We start from the raw sequence: 12,521 nt of genomic DNA, 5'->3' as shown, positions 1-12,521 counted from the left end.
CTTAGACAAGACTTTTAATTTTTTGCGGCTCCAGACATATTTGTTTTTTGTGTTTTTGGTCCAATATGGATCTAAAACATTTTGGGTTGCCGACTCCTGCCATAGACATATAAACATCTCCGTCCATGGAGCTGCTGCAGGGGATTCTGGGTAAAACCATAGACATATAAACATCTCCGTCCATGGAGCTGCTGCAGGGGATTCTGGGTAAAACCATAGACATATAAACGTCTCCGTCCATGGAGCTGCTGCAGGGGATTCTGGGTAAAACCATTTTTAGTCAGAAAATCTCATTACCTTAAAACAAGAGACATTAGCAGAAAAATAACTTATATGACAATTTTCACTTGAAATAAGTAGAAAAATCTGCCAGTGGAACAAGATTTATCTTCTCATTACAAAAACAAAAAGAAAGAAAGAAAGAAAGAAAGAAAGAAAGAAAGAAAGAAAGAAAGAAAGAAAGAAAGAAAGAAAGAAAGAAAGAAAGAAAGAAAGAAAGAAAGAAAGAAAGAAAGAAAGAAAGAAAGAAAGAAAGAAAGAAAGAAAGAAAGAAAGAAAGAAAGAAAGAAAGAAAGAAAGAAAGAAAGAAAGAAAAAGAAGGAAAGAAAAAAAGTAAAATGAAAGAAGAAAAGAAAAGGAAACAGAAAGAAAGAAGGAAAAGTAAAGAAGGAAAGAAAAGGAAAAAGAAAGAAGGAAAGAAAGAAGGAAAAAGAAAGAAAGAAGCAAAATGAAAGAAGGAAAGAAAAAAGAAAAAGAAATAAAGAAGGGAAAAGAAAAAGAAGGAAAAAGAAAGAAATAGAAAGAAGGAAAAGGAAAGGAAGAAATAAGGAGAAGGAGAACGTTGTTGTTGTTGTTGTTGTTGTTGTTTCTGGGAGCGGCGCCAGGCTCCGCCCCCTGCTGTGATTGGACAGATCTCTCCGGAAAACACTTCCTGGTTCCATCTGGACCAGGACTGGAGCCAAGACCTGGACCAGCAGGACCCAGACCTGCAGGACCCAGACCTGCAGGACCCAGACCTGCAGGACCCAGACCTGCAGGACCCAGACCTGCAGGACCCAGACCCCCCACCAAGACCTGGACCTGCAGGACCCAGACCTGCAGGACCCAGACCTGCAGGACCCAGACCTGCAGGACCCAGACCAGCAGGACCCAGACCCCCCACCAAGACCTGGACCAGCAGGACCCAGACCTGCAGGACCCAGACCCCCCACCAAGACCTGGACCAGCAGGACCCAGACCCCCCACCAAGACCTGGACCTGCAGGACCCAGACCTGCAGGACCCAGACCCCCCACCAAGACCCAGACCTGCAGGACCCAGACCTGCAGGACCCAGACCTGCAGGACCCAGACCTGCAGGACCCAGACCTGCAGGACCCAGACCCCCCACCAAGACCAGGACCAGCAGGACCCAGACCTGCAGGACCCAGACCAGCAGGACCCAGACCTGCAGGACCCAGACCAGCAGGACCCAGACCTGCAGGACCCAGACCCCCCACCAAGACCTGGACCAGCAGGACCCAGACCCCCCACCAAGACCTGGACCTGCAGGACCCAGACCTGCAGGACCCAGACCCCCCACCAAGACCCAGACCTGCAGGACCCAGACCTGCAGGACCCAGACCTGCAGGACCCAGACCTGCAGGACCCAGACCTGCAGGACCCAGACCTGCAGGACCCAGACCTGCAGGACCCAGACCAGCAGGACCCAGACCCCCCACCAAGACCTGCAGGTCCTCTACAGACCACTAGGGTCCAGATCCAGACCTGCAGGTCCTCTACAGACCACTAGGGTCCAGATCCAGACCTGCAGGTCCTCTACAGACCACTAGGGTCCAGATCCAGACCTGCAGGTCCTCTACAGACCACTAGGGTCCAGATCCAGACCTGCAGGTCCTCTACAGACCACTAGGGTCCAGATCCAGACCTGCAGGTCCTCTACAGACCACTAGGGTCTTTTTTCCTCTTTTTTCCTCTTTCTTTCTCTTTTGTTCTCTTTTCTCTTTTCTTTTTTCTTTTTTCCTCTTTTTTCCTCTTTTTTTTTTCCTATTTTGTCCTTTTTCCTATTTTTTTCCCTTTTTTCCTTCTTTTTTTTCCTCTTTTTTTCCTTTTTTTCTTCTTTTTTCCTATTTTTTCCTCTTTTTTCCTTCTTCTTTTCCCATTTTTTCCTCTTTCTTTCTCTTTTGTTCTCTTTTCTTTCCTATTTTGTCCTAATTTTTTCCTTTTTTCCTTCTTTTTTTCCTCTTTTTTTCCTTTTTTTCCTTCTTTTTTTTCTCCTCTTTTTTCCTCTTTTTTCCTTCTTCTTTTCCCCTTTTTTTCCTCTTTTTTCCCTCTTTTTTTTCCTTTATTTCCTTCTTTCCAGATCCAGACCTGCAGGTCCTTTTTTCCTCTTTTTTTCGCTTTTTTTTCCTCTTTTTTTCCCCTTTTTTCCTCTTTTTTTCCTCTTTTTCCATCTTTTTTTTACACCTTTTTCCTATTTTGTCCTCTTTTTTCCTTCTTTTTTTCCTATTTTTTTCTATTTTTTACTCTTTTTTCCTCTTTTTTTTCCTATTTTGTCCTCTTTTTCCTATTTTTTTCCTTTTTTTCTTCTTTTTTCCTCTTTTTTCCTTCTTCTTTTCCCCTTTTTTTCCTCTTTTTTCCTCTTTCTTTCTCTTTTGTTCTCTTTTCTTTCCTATTTTGTCCTCTTTTTTCCTCATTTTTTTCCTTTTGTCCTTTTTTCCCTCTTTTTTTCTATTTTTTTCCTATTTTGTCCTCTTTTTCCTATTTTTTTCCTTTTTTCCTTCTTTTTTCCCTCTTTTTTTTCCTTTTTTTCTTCTTTTTTCCTCTTTTTTCCTCTTTTTTCCTCTTTTTTCCTTCTTTTTTTCCTTCTTTCCAGATCCAGACCTGCAGGTCCACCAGATCCAGACCTGCAGGTCCACCAGATCCAGACCTGCAGGTCCAGGTCCAGGTCCAGATCCAGGTCCAGGTCTGTCCCCCTGTCCCTGACTCCACCTTGACCCGGTCCCGGTCCAGAACTCTGGTCTGATAAGGTTCTGAAGTGGAGGCTAAAAGTAGAACCAGGACTGATAAGAACCGGTTCCTCCTCCCCAGGGGGGGCGGGGCCAGAAGGGGGGTCACCGACACCACCGAGACCAGAACCACAACCCGGCTCATTCAGAGCAGAACCGCCCAGAACCGGACCCAGAACCAGAACCAGACCCAGAACCAGAACCAGAACCAGAACCGGACCCACATGGAGAAACCAGAACCAACCGGTGAGTCAGAACTAGTCCCTAAAACTCCTAATGTTTGTCTTATTTCTAGTTAAAATGTCTCATTTTTAGTCAAAGACTCTCATTACACTTAAAACAAGAGTCATTACCAGAAAAATAACTTGTTATTTGATCATTTTCACCTGTTTCAAGTAAATTTTCACTTGAAATAAGTAGAAAAATCTGAGACTAATAAGAAGATTCATCTTCTTATTACAAAACAAAGCAAAAACAAAGAAAGAAAGAAGGAAAAAGAAAAAGAAGGAAAATGAAAGAAAGAAAGAAAGAAAGAAAGAAAGAAAGAAAGAAAGAAAGAAAGAAAGAAAGAAAGAAAGAAAGAAAGAAAGAAAGAAAGAAAGAAAGAAAGAAAGAAAAATCTTGTCCCCCTGGCAGATTTTCTACTTATTTCTAGTGAAAATTTACTTGAAAAAAGTCAAAATGTCGAGAAAAAAGTGGAAATGTTGAGAAAAAGTGGAAATGTTGATGAAAAAGTTGAAATTTGGATGAAAAAGTCAAAATTTTGAGAAAAAAGTGGAGAAAAAATTTGAAATTTTAAGAAAAAAGTTGAAATTTTGAGAAAAAGGTGAAATTTTGAGAAAAAAGTGGAAATGTCGAAAACGCACGAAAGAACGGACGCACGAAAAAACGCACGCACGCTCGCACGCAAAACGCACGCTCGCACGCAAAACGCACGCACGCACGCACGCAAAAATGGACGCCTGTTTCAAGTAGATTTTCACTTGAAATAAATAGAAAAATCTGCCAGTGGAACAAGATTTATCTTCTCATTACAAGCAAATAAATCTTGTTCCACTGGCAGATTTTTCTACTTATTTCAAGTGAAAATTTACTTGAAAAAAGTCAAAATGTTGAGAAAAAAGTGGAAATGTTGAGAAAAAGTGGAAATGTTGATGAAAAAGTTGAAATTTGGATGAAAAAGTCAAAATTTTGAGAAAAAAGTGGAGAAAAAAGTTGAAATTTTGAGAAAAAAGTTGAAAATTTGATGAAAAAGTGAAATTTTGAGAAAAAAGTGGAAATGTCGAAAACGCACGAAAGAACGAACGCACGAAAAAACGCACGCTCGCACGCAAAACGCACGCACGCCTGTTTCAAGTAGATTTTCACTTGAAATAAATAGAAAAATCTGCCAGTGGAACAAGATTTATCTTCTCGTTACAAGCTAAAAAATCATGTTCCACTGGCAGATTTTTCTACTTATTTTAAGTGAAAATCTACTGGAAACAGGTGAAAATGGTAGTTTTTTCCAGTGATGACTCTTGTTTTAAGTGTGATGATATTTTTTTTGACTAAAAATGAGACATTTTAACTAGAAATAAGACAAATATTGTTGATAAGATTTTGAGTTTTTGCAGTGTGCTGGATTTTTACCGTGTGTTTTGTAATAAACGTCCAAAATGTAATAACTTTTTCATTTCATTTTGTAATAAAGTCGCATTTTGTAATAAATTTTGCCACATTGTGTAATAAGTTATTACATTTTGAGACCCTGTCCACACGTAGCCGGATATCTGCGGATATCTGCTAAACCGGAGATATTTTCCTACGTTTGGACCTGTCATCCACACGAAAACGCAAATAAACGAAGGTTTAAAAAAACTCCGGGCAAAGTGAAGATTTTTGAAAACTCCGTTTATGTAGATGCGTGTAGACACACACAACCGGAGTTTTGCGTTTTCGAACGTCACATTATGCGCCAAAACAACAACAAATCTGCTCTGACGTGCGCCTTTTGTTTACTACAGATGATCCAGCATCTGTTCTCCAAGCTATTAAATAAATGGTCTCTGGTCTTGACCACCGCTTACTGCGTTACACCGACACAGAGCCTACAACCGTAGGGTACGCGGCGACGCGCACCCTACGGTGCCCGCGGAGGTGCAGCTTCCCGGGAGCCGCAGGTGATTTACAGGTTAGAATGCTTATGAATGTGGTCGAAAACGCAGATCTTCGGTTATGTGTGGATGCAAATTTTTTTATAAACGGAGGGGGGAAATATTCGTTTTTAAAAATACCCGGCTACGTGTGGACGGGGTCTGAGAAGATTATTACAAAATGCACTTGCATTCTAAATTCTAAAGCAGAGTTTATTTGTTTGTTATTGGCCTGTATAATTCCAAACTTCAAATAGGAAACTAAAGTTATATTTGGAGTTTTATACATAAATGTATTGGGCTACATAGCTCTAAGGGAAATAAAAAACAACAAAAGTCTCTCTAGTATAAATCATTGTTAAACAAATAACAGTAATAGGTTTTATTACATAATGCACCATGTTATTACATTTCCTAGAAAATAAAAAAGTTGCGAGTGCATTTTATAATAATCTTCTCAAAATGCAATAACTTATTACATAATTTGGCAAAAAGTATTACAAAATGGGGCAGTTTATTACAATATGAAATGACAAAGTTATTACATTTTGGATGTTTATTACAAAATGCGGGTCCATACTGGTTTTTTACCGTGCAGGACTTTTCCCCGACGTATCTGTGTAATAATATTCCAGCACATGTGTAGATACAGTATATGTTATTATATGTGAATAGTGACAATAAAGTATTCTATTCTATTCTAGTCTATTCTATTCTATTCTAGTCTATTCTACTGGACCTCAAGTGAGGGATTTTCTTGACATTTTGAATTTTTTCTCAACATTTCGACTTTTTTGTTGAAATTTCAGCTTTTTTCTCGACATTTCGACTTTTTTCTTAAGATTTTGACTTTTTTTTATTTATTTTTTTTAGTTTATTTTATTTCATGACGAGAACTTTTTATGTTTCTAATCTTGTTTAACCTGTTTCCCCTCAGAGGAGACGAGGATGGAGGAAGAGGAGGAAGTGAAGGAGGAAGTGAAGGTGGAAGTGAAGGTGGAAGTGAAGGAGGAAGTGAAGGTGGAAGTGAAGGAAGTGGAGGTGAAGGAAGTGAAGGAGGAAGTGAAGGAGGAAGTGAAGGTGGAAGTGAAGGAAGTGGAGGTGAAGGAAGTGAAGGAGGAGGAAGAAGAGGAAGAGGAGGAAGAGGTGAAGGAAGTGAAGGAGGAAGTGAAGGAGGAGAAAGAAGAGGAAGAGGAGGAAGAGGAGGAGGAGAAAGAAGTGAAGGAGGAGGAGGAGGAAGAGGAGGAGGAAGAGGAAGTGAAGGAGGAGGAAGAGGAGGAGGAAGAGAAGGAGGAGGGAGGTGATGATCCGGAGAGAAGAGATGAAGAAGACCGAGCCAAGCGGTTGGTGGGAGCCTGGGAGGTGAGACTTTTATTTTGTAGTCCCAACATTCTGAAGCTTTTATTTTGTAGTGGTGTTTCTGTGTTACTGAGGTCCGTTTGGACCAGAACCCCTAACAGGTCCTAACTGGTCCTAACTGGTCCTAACTTCTTTCAAGGCTCAGGTGAAAAAGGTCTGTAACCGGGTCAAGTTCAATCTTTCAAATTTCAGGTTCATTGGAGATTACATGTCAACAGAGGCAGCTAAGATGTTTATGCATTCTATGGTCATTTCCCATATCACTTACTGCTTAACAACCTGGTCACAGGCTAGCACCAGGCTAGCACCAGGCTAGCACCAGGCTAGCACCAGGCTAGCACCAGGCTAGCACCACTACTCTAAAACCATTACAGTCTTTGTATAAACGAACACTCAAAATCCTTGATAAGAAATCAGTATATTTTCATCATTGCCCGATACTAAAAAAATATAACTTGTTGAGTTGGGAAAATATGATTAAATATGTAGATGTTTGTCTTATGCACAAGGTTATATACGGCCTGACTTCTCCTCCACTCAGACACTTTGTCAACATTAGAACAACTGCTGATCGGTTCACAAGAGGTGCAGCAAGAGGGGATTGTTTTATTCCACTCAGAAAAAGTGCTTTCAGTCAGTCTGCATTCTCTGTTAAAACTGCACACGAATGGAACTCCATCCCTGCAACTATCAGAGAACTGGACACATACAGTTTATTTAGAGCTCATTTAAAGAAATGGTTGATTAATACTCAGCTCTGTCAGCACTAAAACTTAATTTGCACCTTTCTTTATTTCTGTACTTTTGTACTTTTCTGTATCTTTTCTGTACTTTTTTGTATTCTTACATCTGTCCAGGGACTACAGATGAAAAATAGCCTCTTGGCTAACTCTGGCACATTTACAGCAATGTTTTTATAGATGTGCATTGTCCCTGTCAAATAAACCAATAAATAAATAAATAAATAAACTGGTTCTAACTGGTTCTAACTGGTCCTAACTGGTTCTAACTGGTCCTAACCGGTCCTAACTGGTCCTAACTGGTCCTAACTGGTCCTAACTGGTCCTAACTGGTCCTAACTGGTCCTAACTGGTCCTAACTGGTTCTAACTGGTCCTAACTGGTCCTAACTGGTCCTAACTGGTCCTAACTGGTTCTAACTGGTTCCTAACTAGTCCTAACTGGTCCTAACTGGTCCTAACTGGTCCTTACTGGTCCTAACTGGTCCTAACCGGTCCTAACCGGTCCTAACTGGTCCTAACTGGTCCTAACTGGTCCTAACCGGTCCTAACCGGTCCTAACTGGTCCTAACTGGTCCTAACTGGTCCTAACCGGTCCTAACCGGTCCTAACCGGTCCTAACTGGTCCTAACTGGTCCTAACCGGTCCTAACTGGTCCTAACCGGTTCTAACCGGTCCTAACTGGTCCTAACCGGTCCTAACCGGTCCTAACCGGTCCTAACTGGTCCTAACCGGTCCTAACTGGTCCTAACTGGTCCTAACTGGTTCTAACCGGTCCTAACTGGTCCTAACTGGTCCTAACCGGTCCTAACCGGTCCTAACCGGTCCTAACTGGTCCTAACCGGTCCTAACTGGTTCTAACCGGTCCTAACTGGTCCTAACCGGTCCTAACCGGTCCTAACTGGTCCTAACCGGTCCTAACCGGTCCTAACCGGTCCTAACTGGTCCTAACCGGTCCTAACTGGTTCTAACCGGTCCTAACTGGTCCTAACTGGTCCTAACTGGTCCTAACTGGTCCTAACCGGTCCTAACTGGTCCTAACTGGTCCTAACTGGTCCTAACCGGTCCTAACCGGTCCTAACCGGTCCTAACTGGTCCTAACTGGTCCTAACTGGTCCTAACTGGTCCTAACTGGTTCTAACCGGTCCTAACTGGTCCTAACCGGTCCTAACCGGTCCTAACCGGTCCTCCTCTGGTTCCAGGCCTCCCAGGACTCCAGGCCGCCCCTTCCGGACCCGGAATTCAACCGGCGCTGCAGCCTGATCGTCAGTGACGTGAGTCCAGTTCTGGTTCTGGTTCTGGTGGTTCTGACATGAGTGTACCCGCTGGACCCGGTCTGAGACCCACGGTAACACTCAGCGTTGCCGTGGTTACGCTGAGCGTTGTCGTGGTTACGCTGAGCGTTGCCGCGGTTACGCTTCGTAAGAGCAGAACCAGAACCAGAGACCCCAGCGGGTCTTCAAAGAACCAGAACCTTTTATTTTTAGTTTTTAAGACACACGCTTTTATTTTTTAGTCCCAGATAAAGGGGGCGTGTCCTAACTCTGCCCCTCCCCCAGATAAAGGGGCGTGTCCTAACTCTTCCCCTCCCCCAGATAAAGGGGCGTGTCCTAACTCTGCCCCTCCCCCAGATAAAGGGGCGTGTCCTAACTCTGCCCCTCCCCCAGTAAAGGGGCGTGTCCTAACTCTGCCCCTCCCCCAGTAAAGGGGCGTGTCCTAACTCTTCCCCTCCCCCAGATAAAGGGGCGTGTCCTAACTCTGCCCCTCCCCCAGATAAAGGGGCGTGTCCTAACTCTGCCCCTCCCCCAGATAAAGGGGCGTGTCCTAACTCTGCCCCTCCCCCAGATCCGGTACAAGGAGGACCTGGACCGGATGAGGGGGCGGAGCCAGTTCGTACCCGGAGCAGAACTGATCCACAGCAAGAACATCAGCGCCGTCATCTCTGAGGTACCGGAACCTGGACCAGGACCCCCCAGGGGGGACCACCAGGACCAGGACCCCCCAGGGGGGACCACCTGGACCAGGACCCCCCAGGGGGGACCACCAGGACCTGGACCCCCCAGGGGGGACCACCGGGACCAGGACCAGGACCGCCCTAACCGGTCTCTGCTGGTCTCTCCAGTCCAGGTACCAGGAGGACGGCAGGAAGGAGGCCTCGCTGTCCCTCTACTCGGTCCTGCCGGAGACTCCGGAGACGCTGCACTGCAGGGAGGCCACGGACCTGCAGAGCCAGGTGAGTCCTGGTCCTGGTCCTGGTCCTGGACCTGGTCCTGGTCCTGGTCCTGGTCCTGGTCCTGGTAGAGGTCTGGGCAGGTCTGGGGGGGTCTGTAGAGGTCTGTAGGGGGGCCACGGACCTGCAGAGCCAGGTGAGTCCTGGTCCTGGACCTGGTCCTGGTCCAGGTCCTGGTCCTGGTCCTGGTCCTGGTCCAGGTCCTGGTCCTAGTCCAGGTCCTGGTAGAGGTCTGCAGGGAGGCCACGGACCTGCAGAGCCAGGTGAGTCCTGGTCCTGGACCTGGTCCTGGTCCAGGTCCTGGTCCTGGTCCTGGTCCTGGTCCTGGTAGAGGTCTGGGGGGTCTGGGGGGGTCTGTAGAGGTCTGCAGGGAGGCCACGGACCTGCAGAGCCAGGTGAGTCAAAAGTTATTGCAGAAAATTGGAACTATCACATATTGACCAATCAGAAGAAGGGGCGGGGCTAATTTTCACCAATGAATGAGTCAGCAGCTGAGCTCTGGTTGCCCCGGCAACAAGAACCTCGACTTCAGAACCTGGTCTGAAATAACTCCGATTTGTGATCAAACCGTAGCTCGTAGCAGAGAAACAAAAACATCGTGAGAGACACAGAACCCGGCAGATTTTGACAATCTTAATTTTATTCAGATATTCCTTAAAATGAGTGAGTAAGCTCAGTGCAAAGACAGAGTGAGATTCTTTTGAAGAAAACGTTTGATTACATTACAGTCAATGGGGACTGAGACAGGTATTGGTGCCGCTTTATCCCCCCCCGTTTAAATTTTGTGCATACCCCGCCTGTCAAAGTCACATTTTATGAATCCCAACACCTATGTCTACATTCTGACCAAAAATTATTTGTCTCCTTTTTACGGTTTGGCCGTGAGCTCGAGTTACAAATAAAAATGTGGGTTATTTTTTACTGTTTCTCCCACTCTACCAACCGACACCCGCACTCTAGATTTGACGAAAAAGTGATTTCCAGTCCTCGCTTGTGTGCTCATATTTTGAAAAGTGTACATTTTAGGTTTAGGTTTTGGAGAGAAGAGAAGTTTTCCTCCGTTTTTAAGTTTGAATGACATTTCTACGTACAAGTATGAGAAAGTTAGGTGACTTATAAAAAAGGTGAATTTTTATTTATTTTTTACCTCCTCCCATCCACAGTGTGACATTCTGCCCCTTTCACTTACATGGGAAAATCTCCCCATTAGTTTGGAAATCTGGAAATGTTTTTGTACTTCGTGTGAAAACTATTTGTGCGATCGCTCTGAAAATCCACAGGACTGTAGTTAAATTCAGGGCCTACAACTTTCTAAATCGGTTTGAATTTTCCGAGTAACGGTGTGCGAGTGGTGAGGCCCCAAAGTTCTCCCAATGCGTTCCGGATGGACCAAAAAGTGCACGTTTTTCGCACGTTGCGCAAAAACGTGCGCACCAATCGCTAATAAAAGTCATACCACTCGATTCCCGATTAGCACGTTTCTACGTTTTTACTTTTCGCGTTTTCTCAAAGCTGCGGGACTAGTTACGCGCCAAAGTTTATACGGAGGAATAAATAATAAGCTTAAGCAATGATAAGAGTTCCTCTGGAGAAGCCGTGGCACTAATTAAAGCTGCAAGCAGCGATGAACGGGCCCTCGCACATGCAATTTGCACCAATTATGTTCAAGGACTCAATACCGAGTCCGATGACACCACCATGACTCTTTATGTCAAACCATTCAAAAGTTATGGCAGAAAGTATAAACTATCAAATATGGACCAATCAGATGAAGGGGGCGCGCGCTTTTTGGCGTCTAGCGTCGCCACGGTAACACTTTTGAAAGAGAAAAGTAATGCGTGTTGTCGCAGGATGGAGACGCACATTTTGATGTATAACACACCTTGGTGCACGTTACGGTTCGGGCTGAATTAATTGCCGAAAGAATGGCATAAATTGCGCCAAAATGACACGATTAATCCAAAATGTCCGACTTCCTGTTGGGTTTGGGCCATGGCTCCAAGAGACTTTTCTTTAAGTTGCGACATGATACAGGGTCCTAACTGGTCCTAACTGGTCCTAACCGGTTCCTAACTGGTTCTAACTGGTCCTAACTGGTCCTAACTGGTTCTAACTGGTTCTAACTGGTTCCTAACTTGTTCCTAACTGGTCCTAACTGGTCCTAACTGGTTCTAACTGGTCCTAACTGGTCCTAACTGGTTCTAACTGGTCCTAACTGGTCCTAACTGGTTCTAACTGGTTCTAACTGGTTCCTAACTTGTTCCTAACTGGTTCTAACTGGTCCTAACTGGTCCTAACTGGTTCTAACTGGTTCTAACTGGTTCTAACTGGTTCTAACTGGTTCTAACCGGTTCTAACTGGTCTCTGTTCCAGATCAAGTACAAGGGGAACCTGAAGACGGAGATTTCCTCGTCTCTTTATTCTCTTCTACCAGAAACCAGCGAGACCCAGTTCGTCCGGGAGCTGACGGATCTGCTGAGTGAGGTCCGGTTCTGGTTCTGGGTCTGGGTCTGGTTCTGGGTCTGGGTCTGGGTCTGGTTCTGGGTCTGGGTCTGGGTCTGGGTCTGGGTCTGGGTCTGGGTCTGGTTCTGGGTCTGGGTCTGGGTCTGGGTCTGGGTCTGGGGGTCCAGGTCCAGGACCAGGACCAGCACCAGGACTGACCCGGTCTGGTCTCCCCCCAGAACAAGTACAAGCAGGACGGCAGGAAGGAGCTGAGCAGCAGTTTGTTCCACCAGCTCCCGGAGACCAGCGAGACCCAGCGGGTCAGAACCGTGCAGGAGTTCCAGAGTGAGGTAGGTGGACCTGGTACCGGTCCTGGTCCTGGTACCAGACCCAGCGGGTCAGAACCGTGCAGGAGTTCCAGAGTGAGGTAGGTGGACCGGGTACCGGTCCTGGTACCAGACCCAGCGGGTCAGAACCGTGCAGGAGTTCCAGAGTGAGGTAGGTGGACCGGGTACCGGTCCTGGTACCAGACCCAGCGGGTCAGAACCGTGCAGGAGTTCCAGAGTGAGGTAGGTGGACCGGGTACCGGTCCTGGTACCAGACCCAGCGG

The 12,521-nt window shown here is 45.3% G+C and overlaps 2 protein-coding genes across 2 annotated transcripts in view; both read left to right on the top strand.

Annotated features, from left to right (window-relative positions):
• LOC133423428 (uncharacterized protein PF3D7_1120000-like) overlaps positions 1–8,555 on the top strand; it is a 25,031-nt gene extending 16,476 nt beyond the window's left edge. Inside the window, exons 2-4 of the mRNA XM_061713601.1 lie at positions 3,028–3,252; positions 6,079–6,242; positions 8,442–8,555. Coding sequence (XP_061569585.1) covers positions 3,028–3,252; positions 6,079–6,242; positions 8,442–8,555 — 503 coding nt within the window. The remainder of the gene's footprint in view (positions 1–3,027; positions 3,253–6,078; positions 6,243–8,441) is intronic.
• Positions 6,412–12,521, top strand: part of LOC133423427 (nebulin-like) — a 66,318-nt gene continuing 60,208 nt past the window's right edge. The window contains exons 1-6 of the mRNA XM_061713600.1: positions 6,412–6,503; positions 8,442–8,513; positions 9,085–9,186; positions 9,362–9,472; positions 11,843–11,953; positions 12,151–12,261. Of these exons, the coding sequence (XP_061569584.1) occupies positions 9,112–9,186; positions 9,362–9,472; positions 11,843–11,953; positions 12,151–12,261 (408 nt within the window). The 5' untranslated portion in view covers positions 6,412–6,503; positions 8,442–8,513; positions 9,085–9,111. The remainder of the gene's footprint in view (positions 6,504–8,441; positions 8,514–9,084; positions 9,187–9,361; positions 9,473–11,842; positions 11,954–12,150; positions 12,262–12,521) is intronic.

Source organism: Cololabis saira, chromosome 22 (genome assembly GCF_033807715.1).
Source record: "Cololabis saira isolate AMF1-May2022 chromosome 22, fColSai1.1, whole genome shotgun sequence".
Lineage (NCBI taxonomy): Eukaryota > Metazoa > Chordata > Actinopteri > Beloniformes > Belonidae > Cololabis > Cololabis saira.
The sequence above is the reverse complement of the archived record's forward strand: the minus strand, read 5'-3'. Positions and strand labels throughout refer to the sequence as shown.